Source organism: Phaethon aethereus (genome assembly GCF_964289735.1).
Source record: "Phaethon aethereus genome assembly, chromosome: 7".
Taxonomy (NCBI): domain Eukaryota; kingdom Metazoa; phylum Chordata; class Aves; order Phaethontiformes; family Phaethontidae; genus Phaethon; species Phaethon aethereus.
This window is the reverse complement of record NC_138583.1, coordinates 32,630,135-32,657,430: the sequence shown is the minus strand read 5'-3', so window position 1 is coordinate 32,657,430 and position 27,296 is coordinate 32,630,135. Positions and strand designations below refer to the sequence as shown.

At 37.2% G+C, this 27,296-nt stretch overlaps 1 protein-coding gene across 2 annotated transcripts in view; it reads right to left on the bottom strand.

Annotated features, from left to right (window-relative positions):
• The window catches only part of ATRNL1 (attractin like 1), a gene marked incomplete at its 3' end in the record, with an annotated part of 538,576 nt that overhangs the window by 419,504 nt on the left and 91,776 nt on the right, over positions 1-27,296 (bottom strand). For both annotated transcript variants that reach the window (XM_082002290.1, XM_082002291.1), the window contains exons 10-13: positions 26,236-26,390; positions 12,990-13,074; positions 10,836-11,044; positions 7,334-7,452 (exon numbers count right to left, since the gene is read on the bottom strand). In XM_082002290.1, the coding sequence (XP_081858416.1) occupies positions 7,334-7,452; positions 10,836-11,044; positions 12,990-13,074; positions 26,236-26,390 (568 nt within the window). The remainder of the gene's footprint in view (positions 1-7,333; positions 7,453-10,835; positions 11,045-12,989; positions 13,075-26,235; positions 26,391-27,296) is intronic.

Here is a 27,296-nt window from a genome sequence, read left to right as displayed (position 1 = left end):
AAGTCCTAATTCAAGACAGCTTTATACTCATAGAACCGCAGAATGGTTGAGGTTGGAAGGGACCTCTGGAGGTCATCTTGTTCAACCCTTACAACCCCTGTCTTTCTCTAACAACAAAAGATTCATTCATGCATAGTAGCAAAAATGTGAGCCATATGTATGGCTTACATTACACTTTTGATTGCTTTCCTTTCTGATAGTCTCCTGGAGTACGACAAAGCACATCTAAAGGGGCAATATGACAATAAGTTACACAGTTGTTGCTACTGGAAAGATGATGTTGGTAGGGCATCAACCTACCGCAGTCAGGAGGGAAGACAACCCACCTCCTTTTAAGTCCTGAAATGATGCAATCTTAAAATGAATTTTCAATCTCACACAGGACCAACTTCATTCTTGCTGAAGAACACTGCTGTTTAGGGACTTGATGTTGCCTTTATTGGATCAGATGCCCATCAGTGAGCTTATTATAAAAGCTACTCGCTATTTTTCTGGTCTATAAGAAAGGCTACTATGCAGCAAAAAGAACCAGAGAAACAGTTCTAGGAGAAGGAATCTACACCACAATATGAAACAGAGCCAAAGGCAATGCCATAAAGTAACAGAATGTCTGTCTAGGCCAATAAATGCATACAAACAGTAAAGCACAAAAAGCCTTTGGTACAAACCCACATTTAGTTTCACTCAGTCATGATGCATAGTCACAATACTGACTAAAAGGTGCTTTAAAGTGAGTTTTAAAGCACAAGTAACCACCATCTGCTCATTTACAATACCTCAATACTCATTTTTAACACTTCATGATGACATAGTCAAAATCCTTAAGCATTCAATTTTTTTTTAAATTATGTACTCTTTAGTGATACTACATACAGATTACAATTTTTCAACTAAACCAAGATATTTGTTCTATTACTTTCTAATCATGAAGCTTGTTGTGTGTTGGTTATTTAATGTTTAAAATAAAATTCAAAGTACTAGTGACTATTCTGTAATAATGTTCTCTGTTGTATTCCCTTATTCCCAGCACTTATTTCCCTTAAATCCAATTTAAACTTTGCTTGCCTGAAAATCTCATTAGTTCAATGTAGATGTGAATCCAATAGGTAATTCATATTAACACAATATTACGGTTATAACTTAAGGTACCAAACCCAATGAAATTCAGAAATATGACAGCCCATCTGTTACTGAAGCTCTATATTGCTGTAGGATATCTATAATGTTTACACACCAAAGTATAAGTAAATTATGTTATATATAAAGTTTCCCACTTATGTCTGATTTACTTAGATTTTTTCAGTACTGATCTTGAAATGGTGGTATATAGACAGACTTATGAACTGCAGTGATTTTCTGCCTATCCACTGTAGAACGAAACTATTACAGTAGTTTATCTTAGAACTTCGGAAATTGCTATTAAATAATATACCTCCCTCTCCTCTTCCTGGATTTTTCAGGTTAACAGTATTATCTTGTCTAGTTTGCCTCGTCTAACTGTAAATTATTAATCTAATAGATATGCTACTATTTCTCTGAAGCTACTCCCAAATCCTTCTGTTGGGTGCTCCTTGGTCTTAAATTTTCTTTTTTTCATCCAAGATAAAGTTAATACTATTCATAATTCTTTCTACTACTTGATACATTTCCCCTTGACTACTCTTTGAATTCCTCAAATGTAGGTAGATTGCAATGATTATTATTATTGGTACTAGTGTAGCATCCAAGGACACCTACCATGAAAGACATGAAAGCTTTCTGTAAGATGTGCAAGCGTTACAAAAAGACGATTCTTGTCTTTAAGACACTGTGTAAAAATGTTTAACATTGTAGGATTATAGCTCTCTTGAAGCATCCCCTAGTATCCTATATCCCTCAACAAGATTCTCTTTATCATACTCTTCATGGGTTGCCACACAGATACAAAATACCTTTAAATCACACACCAGTTTGGGCTGTATTTAGGTTACTTACATCAACGGGTGCTTTATCTCATTGCATGTGTGGAGACCAACACAAGAAATTCATAGACTACTACTGAATGTAAGGGTGTGGCTGGTCAAAGTTAGAGACAGAACATATACCTCTTGTAGCCCTTGTAGGAACACATCCCCCTTGTAGATTTGGCATGCAATAAGGCTTTCAAAAATGCAATACAGACTGGATGCATAAGTACCTCAGCTGTGCCTCTTCCCATCACAGTCTGTCCAAAACAAGTAAATCACATGTCCCCATCACAGACCATATTCTGACCAAAAAAGTATCGCATTCATGTGCTGTTGCTGGTGTTCTTGATCCCAGTTAAGTGGTTTCAATTTATTCTGCCCTCCCATATGTCTGCTGTTTGTTACAGTAAAAGTGTGGGTATTTTAACAAGCTTAACAATGTCAAGAGTCAGAATAAGAGCTGAAATCTTATGAGAAAAGTGGGGGGGTTCAATTTTTTTTTTCCAAGGACTTGTAAAGTTTTCAAAAGAAAACATTTACTCTCAATCAACATCTTCCAGGTAAAGTGCATTTCAAGCCTTCAAAATACTTTCCTTGGGAATAAGTTAAGTTATTTGCAAACTTTCAGTGTGGGCAGTTAAAATTTCTATAAACTAAAGGATTATAGGCCAACATTGTAGATAGCTGGTGGAGCATAACAGCTACTCTATCTGCAGTGACTGTTTCTATTTTTACTGCAGAGGAGTAAGACAACAGAAGGGGAGAATGAAACTATTTCTTGGTATTTCCTGAAGTTTGCCTTTTAGGACTGCTGTTTGGTGTGGAGCCAGGAAATGGGAAGAGTTATTTTGAGGATATAAAAAAAAAAAAAATCACAACTAAAAAAGACAAAGGGAAAACCTTCAAAATCATTCACATTATAAATATCAGAAAGCAGCCAACATATAAATAATAAAATATACATTAATAAATAAACATTATAGCTATCCAAAAGCAGCCAACATATTTTCCAGTAACTACCTACATGTGCACATAAATACACATTTTTCAGCCTATAAGTCACAGAATCACAGAATCATTAAGGTTGGAAAAGACCTTTAAGATCATCAAGTCCAACCATCAACCCAACCTAGCAAGGTCATCAACCCAAGTCTATCAGCACTTGAGCGAATCACAAATGTAAGTGGTATGGTACATGTCCAAACTCAGCTCACCCTCCTTTTTCTCAAACACAGTGCTTTAAGAAGGCTGGCAAGCAGGAGTCATTCCAGTACTTTCAGGGGTTCAACGCAATCACACTTTTTGAAAGTACCTGTATGTGCCTGCAAAAATAAAAGAGCTTTATGGCCAGAATCTGGACTTGTTATGTTGCTATCCTTAAAAATGTTTACTCTCTTAATATATGAAGGCTCTCTGCTACTTTATCAACCCATATTTTGCTCCATTTCTGAAAGAGCAAAAAACAATTGATGAAGTAAATTTTTTTACTCTAACATTCAGGCTCTCTGGCCTTTCTCAGTAAAGAAAGCTTTGCGTCTTGTTGCAACTGATGGGCCCTATTCAGTCATTGACCATTTCATTTACCACAAGATACAAAAAGATTTTTTCTTTTATGGCATGGCGCTTCCCAGAGGAGCAGACCAATTCTTTGCTTACTCTTCCATGCTACTTTCTCAAGAAAAATGATACCTTGTAAAGGTGCAGCAATTTAAAAAACAATTCATCTCTACCTCAAAGTCTTTTTTTACTTTTGGTAAAAACTATAAGGTAAAATTAACAGCTTTTCCCGAGAATGTTTCCATTACAAAACACCGGTAGTCAATTTTATGAACAACACAATTAGCAAGGGGGTATCATTCTCACAGGATGAGTGATAAAGCTTCTTATGTGCAGATATACAAGGTGAATACAGTTTCATCAACGTATTAAGCAGATCCAGATCTGGTGGTTATCCTCTATCAAGAAACAAGCAAAATGCATCAGAATCAGTGAGGACCAGGAAGATGCTGAGGACATTAGAGTACAAATGAAAGCATCCAAGTGCAAGATCAATGTAACAGACTTAAGGGCGGTGAACTGCTAGCAAAAGTCAACACAATCTACTCCACAAAATCAGAAATATACCACAAGCAGGACACAGAACTTTTTTTGAAAAAGCAAAAGGAAGAAAGATGTGAGACAGAGAAGCTAAGGAAAAAAGGCACATATGAGCATGACAGAAAACTGCTTCCCCAATTTTAGAAGAGGGAAGAGTGATATGTAGTGCTTAGAGGGACACATATGCAACACCATTAGGTTTTACAAGTCAACCAAAATATTCCCGTTTAAATTTCCATCTTTAATGCAGACATCCAATGAATGGAAGAAAAAGGAGTACATCAATGATGTCGCTTCCTTCTTTGTCACAAAGTCTTATATGATATTCTGTTTCAAAGCTGAAAACAGCCCTGGACTAGATGCAAGAGGCTCCATAAAAGAGCTTGAAAGAGGAAGTTATACAGATATTAGTATGTCATATTTCATGAAGTGTGTACTTGGCATAAGACAGTATTAATGACAGTATTAGAGTTGCTTTTGCCCCTAAGGCAAACCAGTACCTGTATTTGCACATTTTTGAAAAAAAAGGTAGAGTAGGTGATCTTATCATTTTTAGCATCTATCAAATCTCAACAAAGATAAAAGTTAAATAACTTTTTTTTATTGTAGAAGCACTACATTTTATTATGGAATAATTTGAGCATATTATGTAATACCACTGTAAGCAGTGTGGGGAATTTCAATGGTGCAATTTCTCAAGGCAACCTTCAAAACCCTTATTATAACAGAAAAAAATCTCTAAGAGATATATTTAATGGTAGAAAACAGACAGCGAGGCACTACTGCTAGCACGCTGTTCAACCTACTCATGAGCCAAATTTCAGTACCATCTTGAACCACACCACATATTTTAAGTAAACTGTTTCCCAGTTGGGCAAGACAGGATAAGTATTCACCCCTCAGTATTTGCATCAGATATGATGGGGTCAACTAAAACCATAGCATGCAGGAGTATCCCACTTATGTGAGTTTTTATGGGAGAAAAACAAAATAGCTTGCTAGTGCTGAAATGTGTCACACCTCCAGAATGACCTGGCATTGCAAGCCACTGCTTGCAATTACGTCAGATATGAGTGTACTGATATATACCTTGACGATGCAGATGCCCCATCCGTGGAAACATTTAAGGTCAGGTTGAATGGGGCTCTGAGCTACCTGATCTAGTTGAAGATGTCCCTGCTCATCTAGTCCAACCTCCCTGCAGTGACCTTCAAAGGTCCCTTCCAACCCAAACTATTCTATGATTCTGCATAGCAGTGGAATACAGTGTCCTGTTAATGTGCTGACCCACATCAGATGGTGGGCATAGGCAAGTATGTGTGTATCGTCAATGCATTAGTACTACTTATTAAGTCCATCTGTCCAAACAAAGTTATTTCAGGGAAATTTCCATATTTTACAGCCCTTCCAATCAGCAGAACAGTCACTGCTTTGTAAATATCCATGACCACAAGGCCAATGCCAAACTGATTGCCAACATATCTTTAGTATGCTGACCAGTTTTCATAAAGCAAAAGCAACAGACTCTAAAACATTAGTGTCTGTCTCATCCAGATGTTCTACAATCTAAGTAATAAATCAAGGTCTTTGTACACCTGCAAAAATGGGGCTTTCTCCTTATGATGTTTCTAGGTCTACAACTTGTTATCCCATATTACCACCACAGTACTGTCACAAAATTTTCATTTTGTGGGCCTAGTCCAGAAGTAGGAGTCTATGAAAATGGATAATCAGCCCGATCTATTTAGCATCTCCACATGGTGCCATTCTGTTGATGCTGTTTTGGTGGGTTTATGTTGATAGCTGCAAAATTCTCTGTCTTCTCCACCCAATACACTAATTTTGCAATAGCCACCTTCAACTTACGATAGCAACTCTTTTCAGAAATCATTTTGATGGATTTTCACTATCCCATTCTTTAGTAAGTCCACTAACAGCTTTGCTATCCACTTCAAACCCTGAATAAAAGACAGGAAATGATATAGAGAAGACTGGTGCATCAGTTGCTAATTATGCTGACAATCTTGGTCATGAAAGGTTGTCAAAGAAGGATACTGAACTGAGAAGCTTGTGCTAAAATACCCAGTGCTCCACACTTACTAGGGATGAAGATGGTCTGCTCCTTAGCAACTGTTCCTTGCTTAACAGTTGAAAACGACAGTTAGAAAATTGGCACCTAACGTAGTATAATGTGTTAGGAAAGGAAGAGCCCTTGAAGATCACAAAGGAAACAAACCATTAGAGCCTGGAATGTGAAATCACTCTGAAAGACTTATAACATGGCTGCTGATGAGTCTCTGTCTGCTAGTGACTAGCTACCAGTGATTAGAGCTGGCTGCGCTCATTGTGAATGGGCAAGATTAGAATCAGAGTCAATCCAACTCACACCTTAATTTCTCTGTCTGGAAAACAAGATTGATTTGCATCAGGTTCAAACCAGAGAGCAAACTACTTTTACTAAAGGAAGTGTTTAAAGACAGGATTTCGAACTCAAGTACAGCCAGGTGTCTGGAGCTAGCTGAAAAACATAAGGAGGCAAAATTTATTAAGTTAAAATACTACTATAAACTCATCAAAAATCAAATGAACAAGCAAAAGATGCAGCAGCTGTTGGTCAACAATGTAAAGTATAAAACATTGCATTAAGTAATATTAAAAAAAGAAAAATAGAAACTTCTGTGAATCTGTATGTTCTTATCGCTTGTGTATATGTAGATCAAGAACAATCTTAACAAATCATCACAAGCCAGTTAATCTCATGGTGACAGAGGCTCATATTCCTTTAACGAGATGACAAGTAACTCCATGGCTTAAAGAAAAACATTTCTATGACAATCAGTGATCAGAATACCAAGACTAACGGGACTGTTGTGGTCCTGTTTGAAAGGGAAAAAAACCCAAACAGCCACCCTTCATGAGATTCCACAGTTCTGCCTACGTACTGTACAACGGCATATGCACAAAATCCAAGTTGATAATGACTCTGGGACATTCCAAACGTCATTAATTGGGAAGTAAGAGTATTTGTCCAGAGAGCTATACAGTGGCCTAACACAATCCTAAAGAATACATTAATTTTTTTCCCTGGAACAAATATCTTTGCTGCAGTCCAAATCTGCTCTCTGCAAAATTTTTACTGCAAAAGCCAGGCAAACACATTTATGTTTGTGTTCAAAACAAGCTATTATTCATCTACTACACCCGTTTCATTTGCTGCAAGAGGACTCTGGTTTAACTACAAAAAAAAACCACAGTATTAATAACATAATCATAGATTTGCAAAGACTCACCATGCTACAGTTACTGTTCGCTGAAATGCACTTCTTGTCATCACACCACTGGCACCCGTTTGTGTTGGCAGTACAGCTCGCACAGTCTGCGTATCGGTAACATCTGTCATCTGCAACAGCTGTAATACACATGAAAGTCAAAAAGAAACACTGCACAGAGAATAGTACCACGTTTTAAACACTTGCTTAGAGTATTTTCTGTTACGTCGTTTATTTGAACTCTAGCCATTCATAAAAGTTTAAATTACTGTAGGAAATTAATTCTACTCAGTTAATAAGATATATTCCTTTAAAAATTCCTTAGGTAACAATTATATTTGAAGTTTCATAAATCTAATATCAATGTTCACTGATTTGCAGCATACAAACTCTTTTAGCACTGTGCATAAATTAAGAGTATCAGAAAGCTTCTTTAACTATTCATTCTTCATTCCTTTAACACAGACAAAAGATTTTCTTCAGATGCAGGTTTCTCATAAAAATATCAGATTGCTATGCAAGAAGGCAATGGTAGAAGTACTAAGTAAAAAAATCTAAGACAGATATTAGCAACACACAGACATTTTAAGTTTTTATAAATTAATTTATAAACCTAATAATTGGTAAGTTATAGTTCTGCCCTTTCTCCACAAAAAAATATTTAAAGAAAAGTTCATGTTAAACCTTTAATATAAACCTTCAGGACTTGGACTAAACTTTATGTTCTTTAAAATAGTTTGGGATACCAATGATTACTTCTATTTTAAGGAGGCAAAATTTTGAAAAATCACCATAACCCAAAATAGGAGAATTCCTACCACCTTCTACACCGATTACTGTGTTTAACTCCTGTGCAACTGTTTGGCTTCTTTAGTCTCAGGATGGTGCAAGTTTAAAAGAGTCTCTTGCCAGAGAAGCCTTGCTATCCAAGGATAGCCTTTTGAAAAGGCCACTAAAATTTCTGCTTATCCTTTAGTATTGACTATCAGCAGTTTCTCAGATGATACTCTCAACCAGATAACAATTGAGCCAAGTGATATAAAAGAATATATGAAAAACTGACTTTTGGCAGAATATTGCCACCTGCAATGGGAAGGATTTGACAGCAGTGAAGCTGCACTGCCCGCACACCTTCTTCGGAAATGATTTCTACACACCTCATCTCTTGCAAGTTTAGTTGTAGTTTATTCCCACTGCAGAAGCTGTGCTTTAGAAACTGCTTTAACTTTCGTATTTTCCTCCAGCCTGCCTGTGCTTTCTTTGGTTTGCTTTTTTAAACACCTGTTGGTATGATCAGCTTTGTGTAAGATCCACTTTCATCTGTATTACTTTTGAATGTAGTGTCTCAAGATTTTTCTTTATATAAAGAGCTGAAACTTCTTAGACTCTAGATCTCGATATGTTATAAAACTGTACAAAAGCAGATCTTCAGAAAGCTTTACCTGGATAAACTTTTTTGTTACATAATGCACCTTTTTTTTCCTGAGTTTGCAACTTTATATGCAGTTCAGAAAGAAATAAAAGCTAACAGTATAATAACTGTCTTGAAGCACTGATTAATAGCAGAGCTAATAATTTTTAAACAAACATTAGAAGTAGACTGGCAGTTTAATTGTATGGTAGTTCATAGATGTAGCACACAGTCAAAGTTTGGTTAGCAATTTTATACTGTGCTGAAAGGAAAGATGCACAGAAAAACAAGTAGGTGAATGTAGCAGAGATGAATATTCTGTTCATGTGAAGTATAAGAACAACACTTTCACAAGCAATTTATTTGTGACAAGCCAAAACACTCAGGAATAGGGTGCAACAGTTATTCATCGCGCCAAATTGCTGTTTTGAACAACATAGCTATCACCGTGTCGCATAGAAATTCACATGACAAACTTGAACCCATTTTGACATACTATAGCAAAGGGCTTGTTTGCATCAAGTTTGTTCCTAGCTGTGACTGTGCCACGTTCTATACCGATGCTCCTGTTCGATAGGTAATCTGCGTGAAGCAGCCATGCCTTCCCTCTCTCCCACTGGCACATACAGACATGAGTGTGCCGTACGCCTGTAATGCCAGATACAACTTGCAGCACCCATCTGTGCTCTGACTGCTGTTTTCTTGGAATCAGAAAAATACGGAGGCTTTTATATATGTATATAACATGTACATATATATGCGTATGTATGTATAACACACATATATCCCAAAACAGGAGAAGGTGGAGAAAGAGGAAAATTAACTCAGTTACAATATTTTAAAGCTCACCCTTTTATAAATGCTTCAAACAGACTGAGCCAAATCCAATCTAAAGTCATTTTATGTTTTAGTTCCCCAATTAAGTAAATTCTTCTCTTTGAATCCTCTTATATTTTGTACCCACTGGCACCTTAAACTTGTGCTCTTTGGCACCTACTCCTTTGTATTTAAAAAGAAAAAAAAAATCTAGAATTGAATTTTTTAAAAAATTAATCCATATATCTCTTGCATTAAGTATTCTCAGAGAGGAAGAGTCAGAGAATCACAGAATCATTAAGGTTGGAAAAGACCTTTAAGATCATCAAGTCCATCCATCAACCCAACACCACCATGCCCACTAAACCATATCCTGAAGCACCACATCCATATGTTTTTGGAACACTTCCAGTGATAGTGAGTCCACCATCTCCCTGGGCAGCCTGTTCCAATGCCTGACCACTCTCTCAGTAAAGAAATTTTCCCTAATATCCAATCTAAACCTCCCCTGGCACAACTTGAGGCCATTTCCTCTCGTCCTATCGCTGGTTACTTGGGAGAAGAGACCAACACCCACCTCACCACAACCCCCTTTCAGGTAGTTGTAGAGAGTGATAAGGTCTCCCCTCAGCCTCCTCTTCTCCACACTGAACAACCCCAGTTCCCTCAGCTGCTCCTCATAAGACTTGTGCTCCAGACCCCGCACAAGCTTCTTTGCCCCTTCTCTGGACACGCTCCAGCACCTCAATGTCCTTCTTGTAGTGCGGGGCCCAAAACTGAACACAGGATTCGAGGTGCAGCCTCACCAGTGCCGAGTACAGGGGCACAATCACTTCCCTACTCCTGCTGGCCACACTATTTCTGATACAGGCCAGGACGCTGTTGGCCTTCTTGGCCACCTGGGCACACTGCCGGCTCATATTCAGCCGGCTGTCAACCAGCACCCCCAGGAACTTCTCTGCTGGGCAGCTCTCCAGCCACTCCTCCCCAAGCCTGTAGCGTTGCATGGGGTTGTTGTGACCCAAGTGCAGGACCCTGCACTCGGCCTTATTAAACCTCATACAGTTGACCTCAGCCCATCGATCCAGCCTGTCCAGATCCCTCTGCAGAGCCCTCCTGCCCTCCAGCAGATCAACACTCCCATCCAACTTAGAGTCTTCACAGTCCCACCACTAGTTCCACTTGGTTGGTTTGTTGGTTTTTTTCGGGGCGGGGCGGGGGGGAGCATTTGTGGGTTCCCCCCCATCTCCTACATCACATTGCAAATCTGACACTGTAAGACTAATATTCACTTACCTGGTTTCTTAGGACATTTTGCTCTAAGGATGTTATTAATATGTCCAGATTCCCAGGATTCACAATGTTTCTTGTTCCACAGACACCTTATACCGGGACGAGCGTTTTTACACAGCTCTTCATCTCTGAATGCTTCACAGTTTGGAGGCTTGTACACAAGGATGTCATTCAAAAGAACACTTGAAAAACCCCCAAATACATACATGGACCTATTAGGAAAAAACAAGTAAATACAACTGGGTTTGTAGCTATAGATACACATTCTTAATTTCTTATGTGTCTTCATATACAATTTAAAAATAAGACATAATTTTATAAAAAAAATTCTTTGTCTCTCTAATAAACACTCTGTCAAGGGTTCCGTTATTGATCAGTTTTTTAATGTATTTCTCCATGGAAGTTTAGGCTAACAAAAAAATTGCTCAAACTGCCCTCTTCTGTACATGACATCTACCACTAGTGAGTGACATCTACCACATGTCTGGAAAGAAGGAAGAGCAGCTATGGAGGAAACTACTCATTTTTGGAGTTAGATAATGAGAACAGAGTGTGAAATAATGGCCTGCAGGAAGTGAGAACGTTTTTCTTCAGGAAGATTTCAAAGACAACCAGCAATAACTGGCAGATGGATATTTCTTTTTGGTAACGTTTCTGGTGCAGTAGCCGTTGACAGCAAAACTGGAAGACTAGACTAGAGATCTCACCCTTCTCCTTTAAAATTAAGAACACCCTCAGGTAAAAGATAATAATAAAGAACTTGTATAACTGTTGTATCATAGACTCTTAAAACAGAATTAATCATACAGTTACCAACAGCAGTCGTCTTTGGCGAGTATCTTATATTACACTTTTTGTACATTAAACCCTACTAAAAATAGTGTTAAGTTCAGGGGGAACAATAAAAAATAAAAAAGGCTTTTTCACCTTGAACCTAATTCATTGAAAGTAACAGTTCTCTAATTATCAGACATAGCTTAGATGTCTTAAAATAACACAAATCAGAACGAAAAACTATCAGTCGCTGAATTCATTAATTCGAAGCAATTTTCTCTTAATGAAGTAAGGGTTCATTGATTAATTTCAAGTGCTTTGTGTACAGAGTTACTACTTACTGCTTTTTTTTTTTAAATCAAACCCCTATTTCTTATTATTTTATAGATATAATTACTCCATTACGTCTGGCCTATATAATACCCATACGTAGAGGATCTGTAAGTTGCCCGCATATACTTAAATACTGAGTTTATTAGCACGATGAATAATGTAGAAGAGGAATGATCAGTAGTCAATGATCTGTAGTACTGCAGCTGTTGGGTATTAGGCCATTTGGCAACCAGCAATAGTAAAACTCACACAAGAAAACAGTAGAAATTTCTTTAAACCTGACTACAGTTTTCTACAACTTTTCCACCAAAAAGACAACATACGTCCTACAGTTTTATCTTTGGAGGCTGGGGCCCAGCAGTGAGTTCAGCCACCAAATCCAGCAAACACCAGGTCCACTCCATCTCCTGTTTCTAGACAATGAGAGCTCTGAGCTCCTCTACTCAACAAATTACATGAAAGTGTGCTACATTTTCGAGAGGATAAGAAATATACTTAATTTGGGGGTTGGACTAGATGACCTTTAAAGGTCTCTTCCAACGCAAACTATTCTATGATTCTCTATAGTCTAGATTCTGGCAGGCTTTTTTCCTGCAAGTCGTTAATGATGATCACTGCATCAGTAGCTTCAGAATCTTGCTTTATTCCAAGCAAATCTTAGCCACATGTTTTTGATTTTATGATTGTCGAAGAACAAGGAATTATAGCATGCTGCAAAGATAAAAAATATTTCTCTCATTACATTTAAAGTGAGGACTACAGAAGGTACTGAATTTCAAATCCAGTCTACTTCACAATACTGAGGAAACACCTCAGTACACTAGAAGGTTCATAGAAAATGCCATTGAAAGATTCCACAGCATATCAAATTGATCATTAGCTGTACTGATTACCTAAGACAAGTAAAGTCCCTAATGAGCACTACTTTTCACATTAATAAATTACATCAGTTTTATGTCATTGAACCATACTTCACATAGGTATAATTTCTGCCACAGTTTTTTCAGTCAGAAAAATGTTCAGGAAAAATTTAAAATACACTTCATTTACCCATTACTGACAACAGCAGAGTGACCAAATCTGTTGACATCTCGATGCAGATTAGGTTTTGGTAAAATCTTCCATTCATCACAAGCTGAAAGACAAAACAAAAGCATATGAAAACATATATAAAGCAATTCCAGAAGTTTTCATCACAATATATGCAAAATGGATTTTATCAGACACTCTTTATGTTTTAAAAATCAATGAACTTTATTGCCTATTTACCCTCCTTTCCCAGAGAAATCAGTGCAAGTAATTCCCACTGTCTCCATTGTAAAAACAAATGATCTATACCTCATGACCTTCAAAAGTTCTTAACATGCTTTCATCACTTATTGGTCTCAGGGACTCTGAAATAAAATCTGACTGACATACTTAAAACTATTCTTAATATCAGTTTCTAGGGTTTTTTCTTTTTAAATTGTACATCAAAATCAACAGGATTTGACAGACTTTTTTTTCTGTTATCACTAGGTGAAAACTAAGCTGTTTTTTCCTACTCCTAATAATCTGCTTTGTTCTGCTGTTTAAATATGTTATTTATTGGGACTTCATAGGGTCTTCCTAGAGACTTTATTTGCAGTGATATGCATTTATCAATATATATCACAGATCAGCGATATACACGCGATCAGTCTTTAAACACACAAAATTAATGCCTTTTTGTAATTTTTGGTCCTTCTTTTCATTTCTTTTTAAGTAGGCTTTGGATTTTTAGGTAGATCCCTCTTTTAAATGCATCACTGATGGACTTTCTGGAGAAAGGATTAATATGCATAAAGATTCTTCTACACTTCTAGAAATTGCAGGATTTGAGCATACTGCAGTCACTAGTTCAGAGAAGCTGTATTTGCATTGCTTCAGAATAAATCAATAGGTACTCCTTTTAGATGCATTTGGTGACTAGGTGCTCCAAGAATCTGTCAGAAACACTTACCTATCATTACATTTATCAGGGTCAGAGGACACTCGCAGAAGTGTCCCTTTATAATACAGTTCTCTGCCTTCACAGCCCATTTCAACACCCACACCACCACTGGCATAATTGTCATCAAGTGATCAGTAATATTGCCCTAATATTACACACCCTCAAACTAGCCAAAAGATTTCAATTCACATGCATTTCATTGAACGACTGCGACAGTAACCCTATTTTTCATAAGTGCTTTAAGATGAACTACCACTCCTCCAGCTGTGCAGTCCATCTCATTGTCTTACTTTTGGTACCTTGATTTAAGTATGCTACTAGTTATTTTCCTTTCACCAAGTATTTGAGATGAATATTGTACCAGTATCTTCACTTCAAATCAACCATTCAAGCATATTTCTTTTTGTACTGCTGTAGGAGCATTACAAATGTGGCTTTGGTGTGGTTTCATATTTCTGTCCTGACTGGGATTTTAGTTTCTTTAGAACAATTAGTCCTTTCTTCATTATTTCCTACTTGAACTGTACTGACTTCAAATATTCAAATCCCACTAATAGAAATCGGGAGCATCTAGAGATTGAAACTTAAAGGAAATCCCCTTAAAAGGGAGCAAAAAAAGTACTTTTCTATAAATCAGGCAAAGCATTTCTAGGATTTGTCATCATATCAGATTTCAGAGGCACGTAGGGTAAACTTTCAGGAAAACTTTCGTATCAGACAGAGGGTTACAGTTTTCTATTTTAAAAAAAAAAATCTGAGATACACACAAAGATAAGGATTAAATCCAAAGTTGAAAAAGTGTTAAAGGGAGAGAGATGTCTCTAATTTCAACCAAATAAAAGTGTGGCTTTATTCTTAGATATATAATTATACATGCGTGCACACACACACACACATATATTTAGGTCTTTTATAATTACATTGTCCTTTCAGATATTCTCAGTGAAAACTTACTTGCATTTTGCCTTAACGTAGTTTGAACCCAGAACAAGATGATGCTTTTCCTTTTAAACCAGTAGCAAAGCTATCAATTTGGACTCTACGACACAAAAAGCCCTCTTTGCTCAGCATACTCTTCATAATATACGAAAGTGGATAGAGTACATGCCTGCAGAAGCTGCACAAAGTTAGTACCACAAAGAAGCAGAAGTGTCATATCGAGACCAGCAGTCAGAAAAGGTTGCTGGCATACAGCAAGACCATGAGGAGCACATCTGAAACTTAACTTTTGCCAAAGTCTTAAGGCAATTATTATGTAGGTTGATTTTTTTACCTAGTATTGCTGAATTCATTTACCTGTAAGATTCCAATGACAGTCATATTTAAATAAGGTATACTTACTTAATTTTAAAATTTGGAATAATTTATGCAAGTTATATGTGTAATTAAAAAATAAAGGAATATCACCATCAGACCACATATTTCAAGGAAGTCTGCTTAACATTAAAAAATAAGAAATCAAAAAGAAACCCAAACACCCCTCTTCCCTCCCTCCCCAGCTTACAAAACAACAAAAATTGATGTTAGGAAATCCAAGAGGGACAAATTGTCCTCCAGGCTGGTGTCATACAGAGCCTAAGACACTCTAACTGCTGGCTACGCTGGTCCTGTTGCCGTTCCCACTGTCAGAACAGTTCATCTCTGCTAGTGCTGCTGTTCTGGCACTTCTAATGCAGAAAATCCACTTTGTCCAGTTACTGCCCTGTTTGCATACCATGCTGAAACAGCCTGGTGCAAGGTCACCCAAGGGTGGACTCGGCACGCGAGAGGGAGCACGACGGCAAAACTGCAGTAATACACATTGACTAGGCTTCGACGGAATCACAGCCTCAGCCCGTAAAGAGAGTCAGAGTGAGACTGTGGCTGTGATAGATAAATCAATTACATCTTTTTATAAATTTGAAACAGAAACTAAAAGCACATTATTACTAGAGTAACACAGGTGGGTCCAAACAGCAGTAAGTTCAACATCAGATGGTAGACTCGTAATGAATTTACTAGTTTGAAGAAAAAGAAAGTACAGTAATTTTAATCCACTGTCTTATAGGACCAATGCATCCTCAAAATCTTGCCTCTTTCTCCACTTCTACCTTCTGTCACTATCATTGTTAACATTATATTATCATAAAATCATGGTATTATTAATACACTTAATCTTTCACAATTGTTCTTTTTTTTTTATTTCCTCTGCCTAAATGGCATGGTGAAAGTACATACATGCCAGAGAGATTTTATTCCTGAAACAGTTTCAAGAGAAGACATCACCTAACTAGGGCACCAATTAATAACTTACGATCACGAGTTTCAGATGAAGGTAGGAGTAGTACTACCATAAAAGTTGTGTATTCCCCCTATCTCAGCACAACACTGGCATTTGATTGCTCCTTGGTGTATGAAATTCAGACTAAGCAGTATTATTGATCAGCAATAAGTGATCAATACTCATTAATTCAATTTCTATTTCAAGAAAGTATTTCCATTTTAAAAGCTATAAAAAGCAAACATCTTAACACTACAACTGACCAGCAAAATCTTGCTGTTATACTTTAAAATCAAGTTCTTGCTGCTATGAGTCATTGCACATTACCAGAAACAGCATGTTTGAGCTCATATGCCTCTGATGGTAAAAGAAACAATTTTTAAAAACCCAAACTAAACTATCATCTGATCTTGGAAAGTTGCTGCTTTTTTTTTTTTATTGTTTTTACAAACATATATACAAATACAAAGTATTTCCTGTATTTAGAAATTTATTTAAGGAGAAGTGGGATTTAATGCTGAAAGAAAACCATGAACGCATAATCAAGTCCAGTTTTGAGATAAGAACCCTTGAGGGTTGAAGATATAATAATTTCTTTCTCGCTGATGGTATTTGTCAAACCGGCAGGTCTTTTCAATAAAGTACAAGAAAAAAAGGGGGAGGGAAGCATGTTACAAATAGCCTTCCCTCTTATCTCCTCCTAGCCTTCTCAATGACTACTGAACACTGAACGGAACATTGTGCAAGAATAATACTTTTGGCTCAGCTTTAAATTCCTGATCCGAGTTTCTCTGTACAGATTGGTTAATACAAACTACAGATAGTTACCCAACTGATTTTTGTTGAGATTTTGTGAAGAATCAAATAGAATTCATCTGTGCCCCTCATCTTCAGACTTCTTTTGAACATTTCAGAGTACACAAATCTCCAGACTTACTATACAGTTCCAAGAAGAAAGTGACAAACAGCAAGTACAGTATAATTTTCGACATTATTGATATTACAGCCTTCTGTGCATTGTATTTGTTGTATTAAGTCTAATAACGGTGGTAAGCTCTATGGAGTAAAGAATAAAATACTTTGTAAAGATGTCATGCACAAGTATTATACAGCTAGTAAGTGGAAGATATGGTATTGGTTGTATTTACCATTGTCTCTCTATGTATACAGGTACAATATATATATAGCACATGGAAGCATATACTGCTTCTAATAGAAAGAGTTACTAAGCAGATGAAGGGGTGATACTACTCATTCCAAACTGATTAGCAGAATTTTTAGTCACTGAAAAGTACAAGGAGTAATACAGGGGCTTTTCTTCCTTTAGTAAGGCTTCTACTTCAAAAACAATATATCATTATAAGAAAAACATTAAACTCAGTCTAGATCAAATGGTTACCAGACGGTACAGAAGTGGCTCAGCGTGAATTCGGCAGCCACACAAATTACTTATGTGATGAAACACGCCACAAAAATGCACCAGGTTTGAGGTGATTCAGCCGATGCTGGCAGAGAAAAAACCAGTGGAACGTTGCACGGGGTAGCGTCCCCCAGGGTCCGCACTCCAACAGGACAGGCCCCAACACCCTATACTTTGTCCAGTCACCTGTATCCTCCTCATCTACATCCTACTGCCAATATCGCATTACTGGTATCAGACAGGATGACCAAGGTATTTTATAGAAACCGTTCTCAATGGTGCAACAGGAATGATGATTTTACAGAGCTTGAACTCAGGCGGGAATCTAGGCTGTCTACAAGGGACATAGAGACACAGAAAAGGGGTCCCTGAGAATTCACTGGGGACCATTAAGGCTCCATTGCTGAGATCACTAAAAATACAACCAGTTACATCAAAGGTATTATAATAGCATATACAGCAGGGCAAGAGGAACAGATATACAGTATATAGTATATATTATACTACTATATATACACCTACCAGTATAATGTATTCATACATTACTAGAATGTTTCCCAGGATGATTTTATAGAAAAGTAACAACGACATTTCTAATCAACATTGTCACATCAGCAAAATACTCTCATGTAGTTAAATATTTTAAAGCAAATCTAAGATCAGATTTACCAAAATGTGACTGAGGGAAAAATAGGGGAAATACAGCATCCTAGCTCTGTTAGTCCTGCAAGGCTTTTTATGAGTGACTTTTGCTCTTTAGACATGCAGTTCCACACACCATTAAAAACCTGTTTAGGAGTGTAGGGCAGCATGAAGTTTGCACTTACCATTCATGTTTGATTTTGAACAATGTATTACTTAAACGTTAGGGCAGAACTGAAGCAGATAGAAGTTAACACAGCTCCATTAAATTCATGTCTGAATTAAGTTAATAAAGCAGTTTCAAAAATTATAGAAGTTGAGCATCCAACTCTCTCCAGTTCAAATTTTGATTTATGAAAATCTAAGAGAACTGCACATCTACAGGCTGTTTTAAAGGCAATTACTCTCCCCTGTCTTCATCTGATTTATTAAATGTATTACAGACATCTCAATTATTTTCAACAGTTAAGACAACTATGAGAATGACCCTGAAAATCTTAACAACTCACTTCCAAATCTACAAAATTTTGTAAAGAATATAACAGAACATCAGGGAACTGAAATACTCCCTTTGCATAAGGCACTATAGAAACTCAGATGAAAAACTCTAAGCATTGAAAAGAAAAGCTTACTTACACCTCATCTTCATTTTCCTCCCTTATCCTGCAATGCCCAATACCGCACTTAAGACTGAACAGAAGCACCATGCCCACTCAGAACTCGCAGGTGGAACTCTCGAAGTGACACTCTCACTGTTCCCTTTAAAGGTTTCATACTTCCAAAGTATGACAAAAGGAAAATTACTTATTTTATATAGTCTAGTAGTAGTTAGAGTAATGCTCCAAGATATAGGAGGCACAGGTTCATTTCCTACCCAATGGCATTTAAACCTACAGCTTTCGTCTCTGAGGAAAGTGCCCTAACTGTTCAAGCTAGGCAACTCTTCACTACTCCAAGTTAATGTTGTTCTACTGAACAGAAAAATAAATAAGTTAGTATTGTTAGAAGTAGGGAGCAAAAGTTGTTAGGACTGTCTCTAAGAAAAGGGGTGACCAGTGTTCCATACTTTACTTCCAGGATCATATTGGTATTTCTGCACTGACAGGCTGGTTTAGTCACAACCTCTTCCTACACTTGGAAAGGTATATGAAACTACCTACTTTATGATTACATTATCAAATAATTTCTCAGTTTTAAAGTATTTAAATAGATTGGAAATGCCAATGTATTGATTCTGCTCAATGACACCCTCTGTAACACCCGCAGAACAGCCTTACGTATTACATAGAATCCAATGTCAGATTATGCTTGTATGCTCTCTTTACGTATTTCCAGTAACTACTCAGTTAGTTTTACACTGGTAAAAGAAGAAATGTTGGTTCACAAAAATTCTGACTCTATGTGTCCAATTAATCTGGTTTTGTCTGCAAATTTTGCATCTGAATACTCATAAAATATAATCTAAATTACTTTTCTAAGCTCTGACTGGAATAGAAACACAAGAATTTTAAGCACGGGGGGCGGTTATCTGCAGTTGGACTGAAAACAAGTTCTTCAACATGCACGTGTGCACGTACCTGTATATACATACATATAAATAAGTATTTAATACATAACATGTATATAAATATACAGTGTGGTGGTTGGGTTTTTTTAATTTTAAGTAGTACTTCAGCAGGTTCCCCAGGGTGAAAATTAAGCTCTCCTTCAGAAAATTAAAACCCAGATGGACACAGCCTTCCAAGTACCCATCTACATATTTAGAAAGAGGGAAGCTTTCCAGTAATTCTAATGTCATACAAATTATAAATCAGATTTATACAATACATTTATCAGCACTGTAACATTAATTACAGGGAAGCCTAAGGAAGAAAGACACGTGATGTGTTTTTTAAACCTTCATACCAGATACAAAGATTGAGGACAAATGTGAAGAAACAAAGCTGTAAGGCTGCACCCCTCTTTTCTTCCCAAGCCTAAAGGAGAGAACAGAGCAAGGTAGGATTCTTGCTCCAAATCTGGTTACCGGACATAATCTTGTTCCAGAGAGCTGATTGTTGGTAGAGCCCAGGAGATAGAGTGTGACTGAATATTCACAATGTAACTTCTAGTATTTTTCAGGCCAGTATCAGAGAATTCTGTTTTCTCTGGGAGGGCTTTCCATGATTGTTACAATACCAGAATGCCAACAGCAGCAAGAAGAATCCATGATAGTTTTCAGCTCATCTCAGTTACACTGGAGCCCACTTGATAGTTAATTTATACAAATTCATGTAAATATTTGTATAAAGCATATCCTCAAATTTTCCTAACTTGCACCAAATAATTCTTAGTCATGGCCAAAGAATGAGATATCTTCATGAAGTGGTTTCATTTTGTTAATAAATGTTTAAAAAAATTAAGAACTACTTTGCATAGAATGTTATTTATTTCATAACTCTTATCCCTTCACAGAATTCAGCCCAGTTATTGAAATGTGTCCTGGTTTCAGCCAGGATAGAGCTGGTTTTCTTCACAGAAGCCAGTGTGAGACTGTTTTGGATTTGGGATGAGAAACTGTTGATAATGTGCTGATGTTTTGGGTTGCTGCTGAGCAGTCAAGGACAGTCCAGCTTCCCGTGCTGGCCTGCCAGCGAGCAGGCTGGGGGTGCACGGGGAGCTGGGAGGGGACACAGCCGGGACAGCTGACCCAGACTGGCCAAAGAGATATTCCCTACCATCCGACGTCATGCCCAGTACATAAACTGGAGTTGGCCGGGGGGCGGAAATCGCTGCTCGGGGACGGGCTGTCGATCGCCGGGTGGTGAGCAATTGCTGTATTGGGCATCACTTGTTCTTGTACATTCCTTTGTCGGTATTATCATTGTTGTTTCCTTCTTTCTTTCTGTCCTATTAAACTGTGTTTATCTCAACCCACAAGGTTTTTTTTTTCCTAATTCTCTCCCCCACCCTACTGTGGGAGGGGGAGTGAGCGAGCGGCTGCGTGGTGCTTAGTTGCCGGCTGGGGCTAAACCACGACAAAATGTGTGCTGATTAGACTAACTTCTGCAAAATAATACTTTTCTTGGAGCAAGAGTTGGACTAGAATTTTTTTTATGGTAGACAGATCACCATGGTTTGTCTCTGAAGTGTGTTCTGTCCCTTAGACAATGTATATAATTAAGTTAATCATGTATTCAGAAAAAACTCCCCAGCACACTAGCCTGGTTGAAACACTCTACCACTATGTAGGCAGAAAACACAGTGGTAGACTTGAGGCCAACAGTAACTGACTCGTGTGATTTTGTTCCTGAAGAAAAAAAAAGCAGACTGAGCTAGTGTCAAACTTTGTATGAAGAAGAAAACATAAGCAAAACGTCAATAATGACACATCAACCTTCTTTCTAGTTCTATTACACATTTACTTAAACTAACCTCTGCAGGATCTAAGCACTTTGTAGAATTTAGTCAGTGGTGATTATCTACTTCGTTCCTACCACGGCTCACTCTCCCAAAGGTATGCGATTTTTATATATTACAAAGCAATGCTACAGAACTGGGGAACTCAGGGTACAGGTCCTAATATAGTTTCCCACTTACACAGCAAAGATTGAAGAATAAGATAATATCTTATTTTGAAAGATAAATCCCTATTAATTACAAGTATGCAGCCAGATTTTCAGATACACACATCCCAGTTTGCATTAACTGTCATTATGATGTATGATGTCTACATACAAACTGTCCTTTGCATATGTAACTTCCTGATTTCCAAAGAGCTGTCATGGAGCACAGATTTTCACAAGCAGCGCATATATATATTTTTGCTATATACACCTATTCAAATTCCTTTTCTAAATGAGAACACTGCTACAAGTATCTTTCAAAATGCTATAATGGAAGAACGGAATAAACATCCTAAATTGAACAATGACATTACATCTGTAATAGGCAGGATCTTACCAGCCAAGGCCCTTCAGCTTCTTTTTACGTACTGAACAGGTAACTATGGCATTCCAGTGAAGAGTAGATACAGAAAAGCCATAACCAACATCAGTTAGAAACCTGCAGGTCAACCACAGCATCCAAGACTGAGGCCAATGGCAGCCCTGTACCCATTGCCAAGGTTCCTTTTTCAGCATAATGTAAGTAATAACAGCACGGCCAGAAAATACCTCACCTCTGTGAGGTTAACCATTTGTGGCTCTTTAAAGAGCTGCCAGAGCAACTTGGCAGCAAGTCTGGTCTTGGTAAAATATCAGAGGACAAAAGCATACCAAAGGCCAGGTTTCTAAAGCTCATTTTATGCAGCAGACTTCTCATCATATAAGTATGTCCACTGCTATTTAAGTAAACACACCAAACAATATTAAATTATGAAAATTAGGGCATCATAATAGTTTTTATAACATCTCCAGATCTCTGAGTCTTTATCTTTAACAAATATATTCAGATGCAGTTAGCATTTAAAATGACTGAATTGAGCGCTTGACTTGTGACACTTACATTTAACTGTTTAAAACTGATACATGTAGACGAAGTTCAGTACCTAGAGAGCAATGACTGAATCTAGAAAAGGAAAAAAGAGCAACTCTGTCCTACTTTTGATAAAATCAACTGATCTCTGGAGAAACTCAGCTCCCTCCATTGACTACAGGAGGAGTTTGGATTACCAGATTGTATTAAAAACCAACCTTTTAGACAGCTGAATTTAACTGAGATTAATGCCCCCAATTCGTTATTTCACATTCATATGAAAAAAAGTAAGCGTTTTCATGGGTAATAAAAGTCTGAAGCAATCTATCCATAAGACTATGTCCACATATAATAAGAGATATAATCAGAAGTACTCTATAGCCCAACTTGAACATAAATAGCATAGGGTCTATCTCCAGGATTCAGCTGGTTTCCAGACAGCACCCATTTTTTTACAAGACAGAGCAGAACACTCCATCACTTGCAAGGTATCTAGGAAACGTGATACTGATAGCATCATATATTTTTTTCTTCCAAGCACTGTTCAAAAACTCATGATACAAAGTAAATAAAATTCAGAAACATACACATTTCATAATTATTTAATTCTTAGTAAAATAAGTATTTACTCTTTTCTGAAAAAGTATGTCTTTATCTAATATGTGCTGTGAGATCGTGTTTTTAATTTAGTGAAATGAATAATAGAGAAGATTAAGTCTGAATCAAATATTTCTTCATAGATTTAATTTTTTTAAGAGTAATTACTACATCCGTTTCTTTCATACTTCATCAGTTTGATAACACATGGAAAATGTGACTTGCAAGAAAATACAAATATCATATTAAACACTGTGATCAACCAGAAAAAACAAAATATTGTTCCAACTAAAAAAAAAAGCATACAACATATTCATGGAGTAGGATAAAAAAACTCCTGGTGCATGAAAGGCACAAAGTTATACTTATTCAAATCCTGGGACTCATACTATTGATTCTCAAGTGCACATTCTACAAGTAAATGTCAACCAATAAGTAATATTATCCTCTCAAATGAGGAGGGAGCTCTGTTTCATTAAAAATTAAAACCAGATGTAAACTGAAGTGAGAACAAAAATCAATAGCTCACACCATCAGATGCCTACAAGGAACTACAGAATATGTAACACAGGGACACAGAAAAAAAATGCAACTGTTCTGAAAAGGCATTATTTGCACACTCTGCGAAACTGGCAGGAAATAACACATATATGCTTCACGTATTTAATTTACTGATTATTTTCGTATGAAAGCAAACACATTGCATTGATATCTATACAGAAAGCCATGAAGAGCCATCAATTAGTCCTATGAAAAGGATCATGTCTCACCCTCTTCTACCACTGTAGTCAACTGATAAACAGTTGCCAAAAATAGATCCAGGCACTACCCACAGGCTATTCTCAACAGGATCACGCACGAGTCCATTTCTCAGACTGCTCTGACACATTTCTCAGTTTTTAGCTCCCAGGACAAGTGGCTATGCTTTTTGGCCCAAATATGACCTGTGTGTTTCTATTTGCAGCCTATACATAAAATATGGACATGAACATTAGGGAAGGGAAAACCTATTTAAGGTAAGAACAGTAGTGGCAATAAACAAGACAGGTAACAGATTACGAAGTCATTAAATTCCCTTAGATTTACAGCCTCCACAATCCTATAGGGAGGCTTTTCCATAACTGCACAGCTCTAATGGGTTGAAACATTCAACAGACTGAAAGCTTACACCCATCTAAGACTCAGCTTGAGACTGTAGTTTAAACAGTTTTCTTCTAAAGTGTATTTTTATCATACATTTATACACAACAATCTTTTCTGCTCTCAGACACTCTCTTGCAAAATTAAATATATCACATCCTTTTATTATCTCCTAAAGACTCCTCATGCTTCAGTCAGCCTTAATACCACTTGCCATGCAGAGCCCTATTTGTGTTTGTCTTCCTCAAACATGCATTGACAAACTTCTACAAAAATACGCAGGGCCTTGAGAATGGCATGGATGCCTCTTTCGTTCTGTCAGTTAGGACTGCATAGGCCACTTCCACAGCCACATGCCACTCCCGACTCAGACACACAAGCCTCTGTCATTTCCTTCAGTTTGTAGGAAATTATAAGAAATTATAAGAATTTTCTCCTAAGTCTATGACTTGCACCTTGTTCCATTAAATATTATCTTGTGTTGACTGTCATTTCCAATCACCTCATTCTCCCTGAATGCCAGTCCAGCCTCCTCCCAACCAGTTGTCAGCAAGTACTTATGGGGTTCTTTTGTTACTATTCACTTCTACTTTTGAACTCTGATAACTGGGAAAGAATTCTGTATTTTGGTATTTATACTGCATACTAGCAGGCTTTGGTTCTTCAGAAGTAAACTTATTTTTGGTACCATCCTCCTAAGACTTCTTATGTCCCATGAAACTAAGCACAAAGAGCTTAGCCATTTTCATTGTGCTGTTTTCCAAGGAAATACAGTTTATCCTTAATATAACAATGCAAAAGCATTCCATAGTCTATTATTGCTGTGATTCGTTTAATGTAGTTATTCTATTAGTATATGCGGGGGAGTGTCACCCAGAATTTTCCTCCCACTCAGCAAGATTGCTCACGCTAGACTGTGGGTAGGGTATTGCTCCATGTGAAACAGACATTTACTGAGGCAGATATCCCGATCAAGTAAAGCATTTCAGTCTTGAAGGCAGGAATCTTTTAATTAATACTCTAATCTGAAATGCAAGGAAGAGGCAGGAGGTGGGGAGAGCAACATGTCAGAGGAAGATATCCAGCAAAATCCATGCATCTCAGCTAACAGCCCCAACCTGTGCCTATTCAGCTACAAACAGCTACTTACCACAGTCTCCCAAGAGGCTGTTTCTCTACACTCCGCCTCTTGTGGTATGGACTTCCTATTTTTCCAGACTGTTCTTCAGCTTGTGGCAGCTCCATCTTTCCCCGTTTCATGAGCATCATCACCTGACTACCCCTGCCTTGCCTTTCAGACTGCTGCTTACCTTGGCTTCTCCACTCCCTGATTTTCAATTCAGACCCATCATTGTGGTGCCTTGATATAAGCACTGAGCAATACATTTTCCAAACTGCCACTAAATCCAAAACTTTTTAGGAACCCTCTAGTGTTACCTGGAGGGAAATGTTTTGCTTTCAGGTTTGGAGGAGTTTTCTGTGTTTTGTTTTTTGTTTTTAAATTCCAGCATCATATTGTATTAGTACTATGTAGATATTCAGTATGGGGGGGGGGGGGAAATCATCAATCAACACTTGGAGGTAATAACCACTAGGGTCTCTGTTCAACACACTTCCCTAACACCAAAAGGCATTAATTTTTGTAATTCATTTAGCAACATATCTGCTATATTATAAGACAATGGTAGGCACATTTTCAAAAACTGATCCGTTTGGGATCTAGACTTTAAAGAATCATGCTAGATGGACTTGAGAAAGCAACGCTATGCTATTTAAGCCTCAAATAAGAAAAATACAATACAATACATACCTATATCATATGCCAGAAAGTCAGCAGAAAAGCACTTTGCACCATTACTCAGGGAAGTATCATTATGAGTGTTGCCACCAAAAATGAGCATAGCTCCATTGATTAAAACAGCTGAATGAAGGTACCTTGCAAAACCACTCTCTTTCAAAATAGTCCTGCAAAATAGAAGACTAAATTAATACATAGTAACACTTGAAAAACTACATATACACATCAAGGATACTTATAGATGAAAACAACATAAAATACAAGGAAAACACTAAACTAAAGCTATTACTCAGTAAATATGATGAAACATATTCTGATTGTTTGTATGATTATGAATTTTCTCATGTTAAAACAAATATATTTAGCATTAATTTAAAATGTCATGCTTTATTTTTATTCGAAATTCAGTTTATCAAATAACATACTGGAAGTAAATTCTGTCATGTTTACAATCTTCAGAATTGAGTAATGATATGGCAAATTTTACTCAAAACTGAATGAAAATGCATTCATAGTATTAATTCCTATTCTTATATATTCTTAGCCATGTTGGGTTTTGCTGAAGAAATGCAAAAAAGAATTCTTTAGAAGGCTAAATAATCTTTAGACCAGCCTAAGTATTGGATTTTTTTTTAATGAATTGAACACTCAGACCTGGAAAAGAAATGGTAGAAGGCATTCTAAGTCATTCTAGTTACGACAAAAAACACTGGCACTGTGAATAAATATATTCAGGCCGGCAGACTCAAACATACAGAATTTCAGTACCAAAAAAAAAAGTCCATGCACATTGAGTCTTTGATCTCTCTTCATTCATTTTAGCCTGTGCAGTCTGCTCTGCTCCAGAGGAATAACATGGGCTCAACAGGAGCCAAGGGCTACCAATATTAGTTTTAGAGTGGCAGGTGTGGGGCTAGTAGAAAGAACAGAATACAAGCTTGATTCAGTCACCGCAAATAAATCTTACCAATGGAGAGTGTAACTATTTGTGAGTTTTGCCACCTTGAATTAGTTAGATAGACCAGCTGTAGATATGTTTGTGAAGAGCTGATTAGATCAGCAGTACAGAATAT